The sequence below is a fragment of the Erythranthe guttata genome, chromosome 6 (genome assembly GCF_056151865.1).
Source record: "Erythranthe guttata isolate IM_541 chromosome 6, IM_541, whole genome shotgun sequence".
NCBI lineage: Eukaryota > Viridiplantae > Streptophyta > Magnoliopsida > Lamiales > Phrymaceae > Erythranthe > Erythranthe guttata.
The window spans coordinates 12,014,928-12,032,593 of record NC_142538.1 but is presented as its reverse complement, the minus strand read 5'-3'; the positions used below and the strand labels follow the sequence as shown (position 1 = coordinate 12,032,593).

Sequence of the window (17,666 nt, the reverse complement as noted above, 5' to 3'; positions counted from 1 at the left end):
CGACCTAGGAGCCGCTAATGTGGTTTATGGTCAGCACTTTGAAAACGAACTTGGAGAAATTCCAGGTATGAACAATCAACCTCCTGCAGAAATAGGGAGTTCATATCAGCACCCCATTGACTTGACTCGTAGAATTACTACGAAGCCACGTGCTCGAGTGTTATCACCAACCACAATAAAGATTAGGATGAGTAACTCACATGATGAAAAAATGTATTGTCCTATAAATGAATGTTATTACGGAACAAAGCCATGGTAGCAAGATAAGGATTTGAACGAGGAGGATCTGGAACGAGGAGGTAGCATTGAACGACCATAAGAAATAGCGGGGCGATAAATAGGTCCATTGCTATAGATGCATATATACATATAGATTCAAATATAACCTAGTAGCTAGTAGCTATATTTTGTATAGGACGCAAACGGGTCCTTAGTAGCAACTATCTACCTTTCTGAAGATGGTAAATTTCCTTGAAGTGTAAGAATATGACTTTTGTACTCCTCTGAACCGATTTTTGGTAATGAATGAACGGCGATATTAGTTAAGTAATTCTTGTATAATAATTTTAGAATTGTAGAATTTAATATCCAATAGGAATATGCAACTGTGTAGTGAAGTGATATGGATCAAATAACTTTTGATGCCAGTTAATGTCTCCCTGTTAAATTTTTTAGAAGATTCAATCTATTTCTCTTTATCATATATAAAAATACACAGATTAAAAAAAAAAATAGGGGCCATTTACTCTGGTACAGTAGAAAAACTCATATATACGTCTAATATGTAATGTATAATTTTCTTATATACTCCATCAACCCCTTTGGTAGATGTAATAACTATGTTTTCCCGATGAATGAATAATGAAGCTATTTCCGTCCTCTATAGCAGCAGATAATATTCCGTGTTATATTTTACCTCATAATCTAAATAGTAGCAACAAAAGTGATTAAATTCAAAGTGTCATTGCAGACTTATGGACAGTCAAGAAAATACACTTTAATGGGGTGTCACTCGAAAACGGGGTCGACCACCTCAACTTCTGACTAAAGAGTTTGACACCAATGATCTCTCCGGAGTTCCATTAAGGAACTATGATCGTCCACCCCCGATAAATGAATCACCGAATGTATATCCGCTAACTAACGCTGGACCGGAACATATTTTTACTATGTGGCAGCAATTCATGCAATTTTGTCAACAATCACCACCAGTAAAGAATCCAGGAAATACAGAAGAGCACCTCTTAGAAGATAAAGCACTAACTAGATTTCTTCGCTTCAACCCCCCTAGATTCAGAGGTGAACCTAATGGCCGAATGGCATAATCATGGATTAGGGAAATCGAAAAGATCTTTCAAGTGTTGATCTATCCCGACCAACAAAAGATCAAATATGCAACGTTTTTACTAGAAGATGCGACTTATCATTGGTGGAAAATAGTGGAACTTGAATGGAACCAAAACGGTTCGGAATGGACCTGGAAAAACTTTGAATCGGAACTTTTAACAAAATTTATTCCTCAAGTAGTTAGAAATACTTGATAACGTAAATTCATGGATTTAATTCAGGGTTCTATGCACGTCTCGGAATACGAGGCTGAATTTAGTAGACTTATCCAATATGCCCCTCACATTCTGGTAGATGATGAGAGGAGAACACGAAAAATCTTAGAAGGCCTCAAGCCCGAACTCAGACGAACTCTCATATCATGTGATCTTCCTAACTACAACCGCGGGTTAGGAAAGGCTTTACAAGTGGAAGCTGAACTTTTAGAACTGCGGAAATTTGAAGATACCTACAAAGGAAAAATATTTGGAACTCATGAACGCAGAGGAAATCAAGTAATCTTTTTCAGAAAACAATCCAAAACATTAACAATGAAAACTTAAAAGCCCACTTTTGACAAAAGGGGAGACTTGTATCCCTCCCCGCGTGATAGAGGTAGCGGTTGCAACTTTTGTGGAAAACCATCTCATCCCGAGACGGAATGTTGGAGAAAATTAGGCAAGTGTCTAGCTTGTGGTAGCCTGCAACATTCACTCAAAGACTGCCCAAACAACCGTAACACTTCATCGGCAATCACAGGAAAATCAGGAGGACAACAGTTGACCGGAAAAAAGAAACCCCATATTAGAGCTAGAGCATATGCCCTTACGGGAGGCAACCCGGTGGAACCCACTGATGTAGTAGAAGGTAACACCTTAGTTTTAAGCTTTTTATGTAAGGTTTTATACGACCCAGGTGCTACCCATTCATTTATATCTTCAAACTTGGCCTCCCGATTAAAAGTTTTACCGGAGGAGTTATACACTCAATACGAGGTTCACACACCCTTAGGAGAATATTTCATAACTCGTATAATTTATCGTAATTACCCAATAAATTTAGAAGGAAGATAATATTTCGCTAATCTTATTGAATTACCAATTCAAGAATATGATTTCATTTTAGGAATGGATTGGTTATACCAATATCAAGCATTAGTGGATTGTTTTTTTAAAACAATCAAACTTAGAAAGTCAACAGAAGCAAAGACGAAAGATCTAGAATCTCGTAATGATCAACCAATTATTCCAGCAGTAAGAGCCAAAAAGATTTCACAAAAAGGAGCCCGAGGATTTTTGGCTTATTTCATTAATAAACCTCAAGAAAAAATCAAACTAGAAGAAGTAAACATAGTAAAAGAATTTCCAGAAGTTTTTCCTGAATAACTAGACTCTTTACCACCTGATCGAGAGATTGAATTCATAATTGAAATTCAATCCGGAGCAGAACCATTTTCTAAGACTCCATATCGAATGGCGCCTGCTGAACTAATGGAGTTAAAAGAGCAATTACAAGAATTATTACGTAAAGAATTCATAAGGACAAGTACATCACCATGGGGAGCTCCGCTATTATTTGTGAAAAAGAAAGATTGGACTATGAGGATGTGTATAGATTACCGAGAACTAAATAAAGTAACTGTTAAAAATAAATATCCTTTGCCACATATTGATGAATTATTCGACAACTTACAAGGCTCTCCTGTATACTCAAAATTGGACTTTCGACAAGGATACTATCAATTAAGGGTGAGGACTACGGATATTGCTAAAACTGCTTTTAACACACGATACAGACACTAAGAATTTGTATTCATGCCCTTTGGGTTAACTAATGCCCAGCAACATTCATGGATTTAATGCATCGAGTATTTCGTCCCTATCTAGATAAAGTTGTCGTAATTTTCATTGATGATATATTGGTATACTCAAAAACCGATGAAGAACATGAAACACATTTACGGATGGTATTACAAACCCTCAAAGATTACCAACTGTATGCGAATAGTGACCTTCCTAGGACACATAATATCTGGAGCCGGTATAGAGGTGGACCCGGATAAGGTAGAGAACGTGACAGAGATTCGAAGTTTTCTAGGATTAGCAGGGTACTATAGAAATTTTATTCTAGATTTTTCTAAAATAGCAAACCCGCTCACCAAACTAACCCAAAAAGAAAAACCATTTGTTTGGATTAAATCGTGTGATGAAAGCTTTGGTGAATTAAACAAAAAATTGACATCGGCTCCAGTATTGGCACTACCAAAAGGAATTGAGGGATTTATACTGTTTACCGATGCTTCCAAAGAAGGACTAGGTTGCGTGCTAATGCAAAACGACAAGGTGGTCGCATACGCTTCGAGAAAACTTAAACCCATGAGCAAAATTATCCTACTCACGATTTAGAACTAGCCGCCATAATATTTGCTCTATCGAAATGGCGGCATTATTTATATGGAGCTATCTTTGAAATATTCACGGATCATAAGAGTCTTAAATATATATTTAGTTAGAAAGAGTTAAATTTGAGACAAAGAAGATGGATGGAATTTTTTTGGAAGATTATGATTGTACGATCTCCTATCATCCTGGGAAAGCTAATGTAATAGCAGATGCATTGAGCAAAAAAGGAAATATTGCAGCAGTCACAAGTAAAATAAAACTAGAACAATTAACTCCTAAATCCAAAGTCACCATAACTATATCACTCAAGTCGTTAGTAGCCGGGATAAGCATTTACCCCGAACTCTATAATGAAATTCAAATTGCACAAAAGGAGAGTAAGTGGACGCAAGAACAAAAGCAAGCAACAAAAACAGAAAAAAATTGACTTATGGATCGACCAAAATGGTTTAGTATGGTTCAATAAAAGAATATGGGTTCCAGAAAATTTAAGAGAAAAAGTGTTGGCTGAAGCTCATGACACCAAATATACAGTTCATCCGGGCAGAACAAAGATGTATTGGGATCTAAAAAAGAAAATTCTGGTGGCACGGGATGAAGCATGATATAGAGAATTTCATTCGGATGTGCCTCACATGTCAACTAGTAAAAGCAGAACATCAACGACCCGCAGGATTGTCACAACCACTTACAATTCCTGATTGGAAGTTGGATCAAATTACAATGGATTTTGTAGTCGGACTACCAATAGCACAAGGAGAATATAATAGTATATGGGTAGTAGTAGACAGGCTTACGAAATCCGCGCTTTTCCTACCCGTAAAAACTCGGTATAATGTAGAAAAACTTGCAGAAATTTACATTAAAGAGATTGTAAGATTACATGGTATTCGCAAAGTATTGTCTCGGATCGAGATCCAAAACTTACTTCTAGATTATGGAAAAGCTTGCAAGAGCATTTAGGCTCACCCACCCACAAACGGATGGTCAATTAGAAAGAGTAATCAGAATTTTGGAAGATATGCTACGCACTTGTGTACTAGATTTCAAAGGAAATTGGGTAAAACACTTACCACTCATGGAATTTCTGCAACAACAGTTATCAATCCACTATTAAAATGGCGCCCTATGAAGCCCTTTACGGAAGAAAATGTCGATCTCCACTGCATTGGGATATGAACGAAATTAAAGATGTATCGGTTAAGGACCAATTCAGTTTGCGGCCGGAAATGATACAAGATGCAATAGAAAAGGTTCGACTTGTTAAACAAAACATGAAGACAGCTCAGGATCGTCAGAAAAGTTACGCCAATAAACGCCGGAAAAATTTGATGATAAAGATAATTGGGAAGGGTGGAAAACTTACCCTAACATTTACCGGTCCATTTGAAATTATCGAGCGAGTCGGTCATGTAGCATATAGACTAGCTCTCCCCTCAAGTTTCACGGGAATACATGATGTATTTCACGTTTCACAATTACGAAACTATCATCCCGACCCATCTCATGTCATAGATCATAAACTCCTTCCGTTAAAAATATGACTTTTCTTATGACGAACAACCGGTGTCCATTATTGACCAACAAACAAAAGTACTCAGAAACCGTCAAATACCTCAAGTTAAAGTACTTTAGAGGAATCAAACACTAGAAGAAGCTACATGGGAACGAGAGGAAGAAATGAGAAATTCATACCCTCACCTCTTCAAAATACCAGGTACAAATCTGGGGACCAGATTCTTTGAAGGAGGGGAGAATGTAGCGCATATTTCTCAAACATTACTCACTTAAGAGCAATTTATTTTAAGAGTTAATTGCACAGACCCCCCTGTGAAATATCTAACTACCAGAAAAGTCCCTATGTTAAAATAATTAGCATTGACCCCCCTATGATGGTTTTTATTTAGCCCACCGCTCCCTATTCAAAATAATCCCGTTGACTTAGATCAAATGACTAAATTACCCTTCATTAGAAATACGAAAAATACATAAAAAAACACGTCATCATCTTCTTCATCTCTCACCACAACCTCCGCCATTGCCGCTGCAAATTGGAGACGCCCACCAGCTCATTTCACTTCAAGAACATAGTCCTCAGCCCCGATGAAATCCCCAAGTTGCAAACCACAACACCAATCTGCGACTTATACGGTGTTTCTTGAAAAAACGAGAGTCTTCGCCATTGATTTGATCTCTTCAATCACCACCGATATATACACTGCTATCTCCACCATATTGCCCCATGCCAACCATTAATCATAGAAAAATTCAATTATTTACCCTCTATTTTCATTTCATCAATTCTAAGAGGAAAAAAAGAAAGAGGAACAGAGAAAAAGAAAGATGAACGGTCGTAGACAGCGGTCGAGGATTTTGTGAGATCGGCGGAGACATGACGGAGTGTGGACGGTCGTAGACAGTGGCGTAGTGTGGCGAGGCGGGGCGGCGGAGCCGAGGTGGTAAGGGGAGCTTAGGTCTGATGGAGAAGAGGGCTTATTCGAAAATGCCATTGGACTAAATTGAAAATTTTAAAAACTTCATTTTGGTGCTTTTAAAAATTTGGGGGTGATTTTGTAATTCTTGAAATTTATGAGAAAGGGTATTTATGTAGTTTTAGGTCAAAAAAACGCAACCCCAGTTGCACAGTTCGCGCGTGCAGCGCACGATTCCGTGTCAGGGGGCTTAACGCCTTTGACTAACTTTCATAGGGGGGTGTTTGCTAATTTTTTTTACACGAGGATTTTTTCGACAATTAGAGATTATACAGGGGAGGTTCTTGCAAAAAACCCTTATTTTAATTATACCTTAACCAAATGTTGGGGACTAAATTAATATTTAGAGAAAACCTTAGGTATTAAAAAGTAAATAACAAAACAGGGCAGATTCAATGAATTTGACTTGGCAGAAATTTACTCGGTAGAAATTAAGAAATTGACGCCGCATCAATTCATGCAAAAACAAAATTCTTTGCTAGACACGTCACATGTTTTCCTTATCCTCTATATAAGAAATCTACAGAGTTGTGTTTTTTCTTCACCCTACTTCACATACTAAGCTTACAGAGAAAACGAAGATGGAGCTCAAGAACTAAAGAGGAAGAACAAATTTCTAAGTCAAACCCAAATCTCACAAGCTCCACAAACACAAGGTGAGAAACTATAGTTAGACCAATTTCTTGCTGCGTACAACATCTTCAAAATTATTTCTTGGGCTGGTTCAATTTCTTGATTTTATTAAGCTTTTGAATTTCTTAATTACTCAGCGCTTATGTCCTTTTGATTTCTTCCATGATTTAACTTATTGCAGCCCCTTTTTGCTGATATAATTATGGGATTCTATCATATTGATTGAAATTGATTTTTAACAAGAAATTTTGGTTAATCTTGAATCTTGTGCATGTCCCCACCCTTGAGGACGCTCTTGGAGGAGTTTGGGCCCGGGATATTTCGGCAAGACAGTTGGGCAACATCGGGTTGTCGGTGTCTAGTCTACCGAACGAAACGCACTTGATTGTTTGGACTTTTGACGATTTGGAGGTAAACGTCTTGAGGCCAAACCGGCACATTCCGGTTGTGCCTAATGCATGTTTCCACTCGAGCGGCCACTCGAGTCGGAATGGAGGGATAAGGGTTACGAGGAATATTTAGGAGATACAAGGTTGGAGATCCCGCAAAAAAAAAAAAAAAAAAAAAAAATTGAGCCTTTATATATTTCTTTTATATTATGTCGATTAAATTTCCTATTGCATTTCTTAAAAACTATATACCGTTTGGACTTATTCGTTTCCTTTCTTGGATGTTATACGCAGGTTAGGTATCAAGTGGTCATATTATTTTGCTTAAACTACGTAACAAATTGAGTCGATTTCCGGATAAGTCACTCAATTGGGCGTCTTTGTAATAGAACAAAGAGTCATCTATTTTGAACTTTGTATTCCGTATTAGTTTCAAGTTGTAATGCAGTATTAATCCTTTTCCATATCATAAATAAAGGTTTTGAAATTTTAAGTTTCGAATTTATTTTATGGAATTATAGATTTTTTCCGATGAATTATTCGAATAGTTGTCTCCAAATGGCCCAGATCACACTTAATTTTTTTTAACAAACAGACAAATTCATGTACTGGATGAAATATGAAGAACCATTTTAGTCCTATATTTTCCGCATTCATTCATGTATCCCACATTATTCCAAATAATAAAGTCAAACAATCCACGCAAATGGCTCTATTACATAATTTTGTATATGCATTCTAATATGATTCTCGTTCCACAATTTGTATAAACGAACGTACCGGCCAGAAAGTGACAATTCTCAATTATCATACCTCAATATTTTGTGGATTAGTATAAAACGGACACCATTGACAGGGCTGAGTTTTTTGAGTTGACAATTCTCAATTATCATACCTCAATATTGTGAATTACGACAATATATGTGGACTTTCATTATATTTATTTGAGAAAATTAACATAATATCTATTTATAAATATTATGTCACTATTCTTCCATATGTTCTCAATGTTGTTGCATCTTCACTAATCCATTTTTTAAGATCCATTTTTTTGAAATTCGTTCATAATGTTTGTGTTGCTTATCTAAAATCTATTATTTGCTTGCAATATAATATGTGTTGATACTCATTAATCATTATTGTAATTGATCATTATTGTAGAAGACAGTTTCTGGACCCCACGTTATTGTTGCCATTTTCTTTTTTCCGCATTTAATATCTTCATCGCCATCGCGATTCCATTAATGCATGTAATTCTTCTAATCCTCTATCCCGAAATTGAAAGGAAGAAGAAGTAGAGACAAAATAATAAATTTTCTCTGCTTCTGTTTTTGAATGGAATTCTTAACCTGTAAGGTCAATTCGGGCTGTAATTGTTGTCAATAACCAAGGATGCGGTAAGCTTTTTACTTTACTTTAGCTAATCTTTAGCTTTGTCTGATTTTTGCCTAAGTATTCTTTGAATTTTCACAAATCGTTGTTCGGCAGGGGATCAACAAAACTAAAAGGTTGAGCGTAAATACCTGTTATTCTTTCAGGTATTTTCGGTGAAGTCGGTTAACATATTTTCTAAGAATTTGTATTCAATTTTTTTAGCTCAGTCATATTAAAGCTTTTGCAAAATAATTGTATTTAAATTTATTTTTCTCATTTTCAGTTCTTTGAAACCTTTTCCATAATAGCTGTATATTGGTTTTTACGCTGTATTTTTTTAACAGAATATCAAACCTTTCAGAATGCCAAAAGGGATATGCAATATGCAAAAAGCTTTCAAGGAAAGATACAAAGAATTGAATGGTAAGACTTCACGCTTTGAGCTCTTAGTTTGAATGGTAAGACTTCACGCATATGTATGAACATCTCATATATATATCCATAGAACTGGACGTCTAATATGATAATTTTCTTTGAAGATAGAAATGTGAAGTTGTGTGGCTATTTGATGATAACAAAAGTATGATATTGACAAGTATATTGGGTAGATAGAAATGTCAAGTATATTTTTCACTGTGTTTTGGTTTTATACACTTTTCACGGCTTCCCCAAATGTCAATCTTGAGGATGTTGAGAAACAACGGAGCATGGGAAATGATGGTCTGTTGGACTACGGCAATCTATGAATCCTTTAGTGTGATTGCTCGACAGTGAAAATTATTGTTAATTGTATTGACCAAGTTCTCTACATTATTAATTCATCTACTTACAATTTTTTTTAGTGTGATGTATTCTCAATTACTTATTTTGATATATTCAACATATTAAGTTTATCATTTTACTTTTTTGTAATAATCCTCATGGGGCATGGTTACTAGTTATACATAAATTTTAAAATAAAGATGTCATGCCCCTCAAATCATTCATAATTAATTATTGCTAATGTGGAGATCTCAATCTAGTTTAATTTAGGGGACAATTTGCTAAACATTTATGGGCACTAATATACATTCAGATTAGGGTAGTCGGATATTTACAATTTTCTAAACGTTATTTGTTTTTCAATCTCGTCTAACTAACCGCATTCTGTCAAATCCGTCCAACCACGTTGAATATCGTCTAACTAACAGCCTCATAGCCACGCCCAAGACAGATATAATCACACACATATGCAACCACACACACGCAAACACATACGATTTAGGTTACACTACTTTCAATCCGTTATAACCTAATAATCATAAAAATCAAAAAGAAAAATATAAAGAATTGTTCGGTCAAAATTGGGAAAGCATGATACGTAGGTCAAAAATAAGAGGCCCAATTCAATTCCAACACGTTCAAATAGGTAGGCCCAATATGGATTCATTACGGCAATAAGTGCGTAAACATGACGTAACAACACAAACTGGCAAACTGCCGTATATGAGCGCCCTCTTTGACCCAATTCGAAATCTCCCACCCATTATTTTTTTGTCTTTTTTAACAATTTAAGAAATAAAAAGAAAAATCTGGACTTTTCTTTAACTCTTAAGTCTTAGCTATTCAATCATAACTGAAATAATTATATATTTGAATATCTATAAATTAATTCAATCGAAATCGACAAAATTCTATTAATTTAATGAAATATTAAATTTTTGAACTATCAGTTTGCTATGTTTTTACTGAATGCCCCTGCCAAACAAAATTATTAATTTATCGAGTTTCTACCATATATTAAAAAAAGTTTAAGGTGGTGTTTGCAAAAGTTTTTTGAAAGTGATTATGAGCTTTTTGTTTCTGTTTTCAGGTGTTTGCAAAATCAACTTTTGCTTTTACTTCTCTTAAAATAATCTGCTTTAAGCTATTTTTTTAAAAGCACCCTTAACCGTGTTTTTTCTATTTAAGTTCATTTTTCGGAACATTTACAAATACCCTCAACTTTTAGAAATAAACTCTTAAAACTGACTTAACACACAATCACTAACTTGTGCTTTTAAATAATCATTTGCAAACACCACATAAATAGTGATAAGCTTATTAACATCGATTGCTAAATTAATAGGGCAAATTAAACCGTAACAAATTAGAAAAATGTAGATGAGAGGTCAAATTAGAGTTATGGATGTTTTTTGACTTCCCAAATATTTGGAAAAGTTAGGTGACATATTCTCTAATATTTAAATAATTTCTGACACCTATATAAATGGAAGAATAGAACGATGATACTTCATCATTCATTCATCACCAATATTAATCCATATATATATATATTAACCAGATCAATATATCATCATCAATGGCGGCTTCCGTCGGAACACTGAAACCCCACGCCGTATGCATACCATTTCCGGCACAGGGCCATATAAACCCCATGCTCAAACTCGCCAAGCTCCTCCATAACAATGGCTTCCACATCACCTTCGTCAACACAGAGTACAACCACCACCGCCTCCTCAAATCAAGGGGCCCCGACTCACTGACCGGACTGCCGTCGTTCCGGTTCGAGACCATCCCCGACGGCCTTCCACCGCCGTCAGAAGACGACGCCGACGCCGACGCCACCCAGGACATTCCTTCACTGTGTGAGTCCACCACCACCACGTGCCTAGCTCCATTCAGAAACCTCCTTGCTAAGCTCAACGACACCGCTTCTTCCGAAGTGCCGCCAGTGTCATGCATAGTTTCCGATGGGGTGATGAGCTTCACCGCCGACGCTGCCGAAGAACTCGCCATCCCGGAAGTTCTCTTCTGGACTACCAGCGCGTGCGGCTTCTATGCTTACACGCAGTACGAATATGTTTTTCAAAAGGAATATGCTCCACTTGCAGGTATACTTACAGTTAAACATTTATAAATTAATACATGATCGACAAAATTCTATTAATTTAGTGAAATATTAAATTATCGAGTTATTAATAATTTAGTACGTTTTTAATTTAGACCGAACCGTAAGAAATTATTATTTAAACGAGGTTATTAATTTATCGAAGTTCTACTGTATTATTCTCATGCAAAAACAATGTAACGTTAATTATTAGGGTTGTTAAGCTAATACTTTATACTTCCATTTTCATTGTTGTTGATTAACAGATACAAGTTGCTTCACAAATGGATATTTGGAAACTGTGATAGAAGGGATACCAAGCATGGAAGGCATAAGAATGAGAGATATGCCCAGTTTCGTAAGAACCACAAACGAAGACGATTTCATGGTACAATTTATCTTCGCAGAGACGAAAAGAGCCAAGAGAGCTTCTGCTATTGTACTCAACACATTCGAAGAACTCGAACGAGACACCATCGATGCACTCTCCTCAATCCTGCCCCCGATTTACCCCATCGGCCCCTTAAATCTGATCGAAAATCTTGTCATCGAAGACGAGGGTTTGGAAGAGCTAGGATCGAACCTGTGGAAAGAGGATCAAGAATGTCTCAAATGGCTCGACACGAGAGAGCCCAACTCAGTCGTGTACGTAAACTTCGGAAGCATAACAGTAATGACGCCAGATCAGCTAAATGAGTTTGCATGGGGGCTGGCCAATAGCAAGCAGCCATTTTTATGGGTGATAAGACCTAATCTTGTGTCAGGTGAAAAGGTTGTTCTGCCACGTGGATTTCTTGAAGAGACAAAGGAAAGAGGTATGCTGGCAAATTGGTGCCCACAAGAGAAAGTACTTAGCCATTCTTCTGTGGGAGGATTCTTAACTCACAGTGGGTGGAATTCGACTCTCGAAAGTATATGCAGTGGCGTGCCGATGATTTGTTGGCCGTTTTTTGCGGAGCAACAGACGAATTGTTGGTATTGTTGTACTAAATGGGGAGTGGGAATGGAGATTGACAGTGATGTGAAGAGGAATGGTGTCGAAACCCTTGTGACGAAATTGATGATCGGAGAAGAGGGACGGCAGATGAGGAACAAGGCTGTCGAGTGGAAGAATCTTGCTCGGGATTCTGCGGAGGGTTCGTCTTATCGGAATCTGAAGAAACTTATTGATCAAGTGCTTTTGCCAAAAGTATGAGATTGATACACACACACACACACACACACATACACACACTATGCATGTGATTTTGATTTCAATTATTAGGGTTTGAGGTTTTGGTGTGATTTTGGTTTTTCTGTTTTTATTTTTTTTTTATTTTCTATACGTTAATGTATTATTTGATTAAAAATAAATCATAATTTTTTCCTTTGAATTATTATTAAGCATCTGATAACTTGTTTTTTTCGTTGTCGACTATGGAAGATGTTGAACCTTCTTTAAGAAGTACGAAACACAAACGAAATGGCTAAAATTCTGGAAAAACAGAGCCTGCAATTAAACAAGGAAGAATTTGTTCTACAAAACCAAAAGTTACAATTCATTTAATTTATACCTTTATAATTTGAAAAAAAAAATTAAAAATAAAAACAATTTTAAAAGACTACTACTACCCTCGAATAAATATAAAAAAAAAAAAAAAAAAAAAAAAAAACTACAAATCGGCAAAAACATGGTAATAGCTGGAATCTAGAGCAATAAGCCTAATAGCAGCAACAGCAGCAGCAAGAGAAAGAAACCCGAAAAACCAGACATTCAACCAATGCCAATTCTTCTGCAGTGAACTAAGCTTCATCTTCTTAGCCATTAAGTACATATGATTAGCAAGAATAAACGTCAGTGGGAAAGTGCTAATCGCCCCCGTTAAGCTCATAAAATCCCCCAAAAACGGCAGCAAAGCCGAAACAAATGTCGTCAGCCCTAAAAAAAAAACGAGCGTAAAATGAGAAAACATAGTATATAAAAAAAATCTTTGGAGTTGATATTTACATGCACGGCAACAATTGTCTGCAAGAAAGCACAAATATTAGCGACAGCCTTTAGCCAAATAGGGCCGTTTACGTTGTTCAGCAAATAGGCCGATGATTCGGATCCGTAAGCCCAGTATCCAGTAAAGGTGAGTGCGTATAATGGCAGAACTCCGAGTGTGAACTGAGAGTACAGAGCTTTCATCATGTTTCCGATAACTGGCTCTTTCACTGTTGCCTGTCACCAAAGATGAATGAACGGCCTGTGAGTTTAGCACAAGCTAATTGTTTTAATTTTATTTTTAGGTCAGATATCTGAGATTTGTATCGTCCACCTGTAGTGTTGAAGGCGAAAAACAGATTTGCTGATGCGCCGATAGTTGTAAGAACCCTACTGATTGTTGTTCCGGGAATATCGTAATCTCTTGGAGGAGCTTCGATGCCTGCGAAAACACAAAATTATACACTTGAAGTCGAAACAACATCTTCAATACAATCCAAATACAATGCAAACGTCGCACACTTTTCTCTGAATTTCGGGGCTCAGTTTGAACTTTATGGATACAATCCAAATAACAATTATTTTATTCCAAATTATACACAGGTAGTAGGTTACAAAATTTGGGAGTTTGTGGACATAACCCGCAATGTTTTTTTTATGTAGACGTGTTCAAAAAAAAAATTAAAAAATACAAGTAAATTTTAATGTAGTTTTAACCATAATATTTTTGTTATATATATATATATATATATAAGGGTATTGGACAAAATATTAAAAACTAGCTAGCTAGTAGGCCCAAAACCTATATTTACTATGAATTTACAATGAGACGTGCTATTTCAATCCTCAAAATATCTCATTTCACCACCAAATTAAATATATTTTCTATTTTAACATTTTGTTCTTCTTTCACACATATTTTGTACAAAATTAAAAATTGTTCACTACCAAACTAATTAAAATATTCACCCAAAAAAATCCACAAATTTTCACTAGAATCTTCACCACAAAATCTCATCCTTTCCACCTTAAGTGAACGATACATTCGTCAGAGAAAAGTACCGGAAGGTCACAAGGAGCAAGAATTCACGTTCTTGGAGAAATAAATTAAATTAAGAATGCTTGTGTAGAAATAATTAAAAAGAAAAATAAATCAAGATTTTTGATATTGTTGTTTTCGGTGGACTAAAATTTGAAAAATGAGTTACATTTCATTCAGCGCAATCCGCTTTGACACTGATTCGGATTGGATGATTATTAGAATCTTGTTTTACCATTTGAAATTGGTTTGTTGCATTAACACAAGTTACATTAGGAAATATGAGGAAATAAGCATGGGAGGGTGGTGGATTAAAAATTTTAAGGGTATTTTTGACATTTTAAATAAACTTAGTGGTGAATTGAGATAATTTGGAGGTATAAATAGCACCACTCTTTTCAATTCAACTTTTAGTTTTTCTTTCCAATTTTCTTTTAAATAAGTAAATATTGTACGGTCAAGAGTTGTTTTAAGAATAAGGATCCTTAAATAAATATATTATAAATAAATATTAAAAAAACTGATAGGGCATATATATATATTGTTGGCACCAAATTTCCGTTAGTGAAGATTGAAGAAATCCGCCATATGTGGAAATTAAAGATTGGCAAAGATTTGTTTTCCATGTTTATTTTGGAATTAATTAGAGTCCTATTTTTGTAATATTGTTATTAGGACTTAGATTTATTTCCATGTATTGTATTCTAGTTAGGTATCTTTTGTATTTATCTAGAATAGAAGTAGAAATCGACTAGGATTCTATTACCTAGTTAAATCGATTTCTTAGGGCCCAAGTTAGGTTTAGGGTGGAGATTTCGTGCCTATATAAGGCCCTCAACCTCATATGAGTCCGATGGAGCTTTAATAAGAAAAATCCCAACATAAAGGCTTTGAAGGGTGCAGCCCGTGCTGCAGCCCTGTCTGCACGGCAGGTGTGGCAACAGAACAGGTTTCTTCTACCAGGCCATAAAGAAGATCGGCGTTTCGGGAGAAGTGCTTAAAAGATCTCGGGAGAGGTCGATCCGCCGTTTGAAGGAAGTTCAACATTGGAGGAAGTCCAAGAGTGCGGAGGAGGAATTGCTTTGATTATCAACAAGTTCGAGTCGTGTGCAAGAACGGCGTATCACATAAAGAGGGAGTCTTTAGTGTTTTATTAAGTCCTATTAATGTACACATAAATCTGAACTAGTTTTGCAAGTCCTCGTGGATGTAGGGTACGTTTGTATCCGAACCACATTAAATTGTTGTGTTCTTTATTCTGCTTTTCGTAGATTTATTACTGTGACAACACAACAATTCTGTTACGTCACCTAATGTCGTAACAAGTAGTCTGTCTCAACAGATGAGTAGATATCCATAGGCATTCAAAATTCAACATATATATATATAGGCACATTACAAACAAGCCCATCAAAGGGTACTTTTTCATAAAGGGGTTCAAAGAAAAAACTCCTTTACAAACAAGTTCACATATTGTCCATAGGTTTGTAAGACGAAAATAGCACATCACATTTTGCTATGCTTAAATTTCATCATTTAATTTAATTTAATTATTATTTGACCCTAAATTTCAGAAATTATTCAATTTTGACCCAAAACGCAATTTTAAGTACAACTTCGCCCGTCGCCGCCGTTGATTTTTTTATTATTTTTTTTTTCAAATTCTGACGCCACTGACCGCCGGTCTCCGGCGGCGTTGACTTATTTTTTTTCTTTAACATCTTTTTGCCCCGTTTAAACAGCAATATTGTTGTGGTTGATAGTAATATTGAATATATTACTGTTAAACACAATAATATTAACTATACTACAGTTTAACACATTAATATTGCTATATTAATCTCTAGCACATGAATATTAAAACAACAAAAGTCATTATTATTGTGTAAATAGAGTAATATTAATATGTTGACCGTTCAACAAAGGTAAACAAAATAAAAAGCCAAAATAATTAATATTGATGTGGTTGACACTGATATTACTGTCATCCACAATAATATTACTGTAACAACAGTAGTATTACCGTCAACCACAGTAAGATTAGTGTGTTTACAATTATTTTACTGTCAACGACGGTAATATAATTATGTTGACTTGCCAATAGATCAAACAAAATAAAATTAAAAATAAAAATCCAAACAATAATAATATTGTCGTTGACTTTAATTGTACTGTCAAAGACAGTACAAATTACATAAATGTACTGTCAACGAGAGTACAATTACGTTAATGTACTGTCAACGACAGTACAATTACGTTAATGTATTTTCAACGATAATACAATTACGTTAATGTACGGTCGGTGACAGTATAATTACAGTTAATGACAGTACAATTACAATTTTGAGATGTTACATCTGGTGTGTGGGTAATTATTAACCGTTGATGTGGTGAAATAACTTCCACTAAGCACACATACACATTGGGGTTTGTGTGATTGTGTGCAGATCAACAGTTAATAATCACCCGTTATATTTCACCGGGTGTAGCATCCAACAAACCGCCAAAACCTATATTTACTATGAATTTTCAATTGAACTTTTAGTTTTTATTTATGATTTTCTCCTAAATAAATAAATATTATATGATCAAGAGTTGTTTTAAGGGTAAGGACCCTTCAATAAATATATTATAAATAAATATTAAAAAACTAGTAGGGCCAAAACCTATATTTACTATGAAATTTCAATTGAACTTTTAGTTTTTATTTACACTTTTCTTTTAAATAAGTAAATATTGTAGGATCAAGATCAAGAGTTGTTTTAAGAATAAGGACCCTTCAATAAATATATAATAAATAAATATAAATGTATAGTTCGTATGTTTTTCTAAATTCGGCGCCCCTAAAATTTGTAAAAAGTCGAGGGCCCAAGGCGACCGCCTTTGTTGGCTCCCCTTAAAATCGGCCTCTCTCGACTACTCAGACATGAAGACTACGTAAATAATATGTGGATCAAAATATGCTTCTACACATCAACATAATATGGGTGTCCAATTTTAGCGAGAGTCAACTGTCACCACATATGCTGAACCCATTTAAAGGCCATGTTGCTGCCTAGATTTCCCCTCCACTTTATAGTTTAATTAAAAACAACAATAAATTATGATAAACAAATGCTAGGGATGGACACACATCACAAACTTATATGAAAACTAATAGGATGGATAATTAAAAT

The 17,666-nt window shown here is 35.5% G+C and overlaps 1 protein-coding gene and 1 pseudogene across 1 annotated transcript; one reads left to right on the top strand and one right to left on the bottom strand.

Annotated features, from left to right (window-relative positions):
- The first annotated feature begins 10,955 nt into the window (after window positions 1-10,955).
- LOC105951217 (7-deoxyloganetin glucosyltransferase-like) lies at window positions 10,956-12,744 on the top strand. The gene is made up of 2 exons (XM_088819860.1): window positions 10,956-11,489; window positions 11,752-12,744. The coding sequence occupies exons 1-2, from the start codon at window positions 10,958-10,960 to the stop codon at window positions 12,678-12,680; spliced, it is 1,461 nt and encodes a 486-aa protein (XP_088675986.1). The 5' UTR covers window positions 10,956-10,957; the 3' UTR covers window positions 12,681-12,744.
- A 366-nt stretch (window positions 12,745-13,110) lies between these two features.
- Window positions 13,111-13,686, bottom strand: LOC105951195 (proline transporter 2 pseudogene; annotated as a pseudogene).
- Between the last annotated feature and the right edge of the window lie 3,980 nt (window positions 13,687-17,666).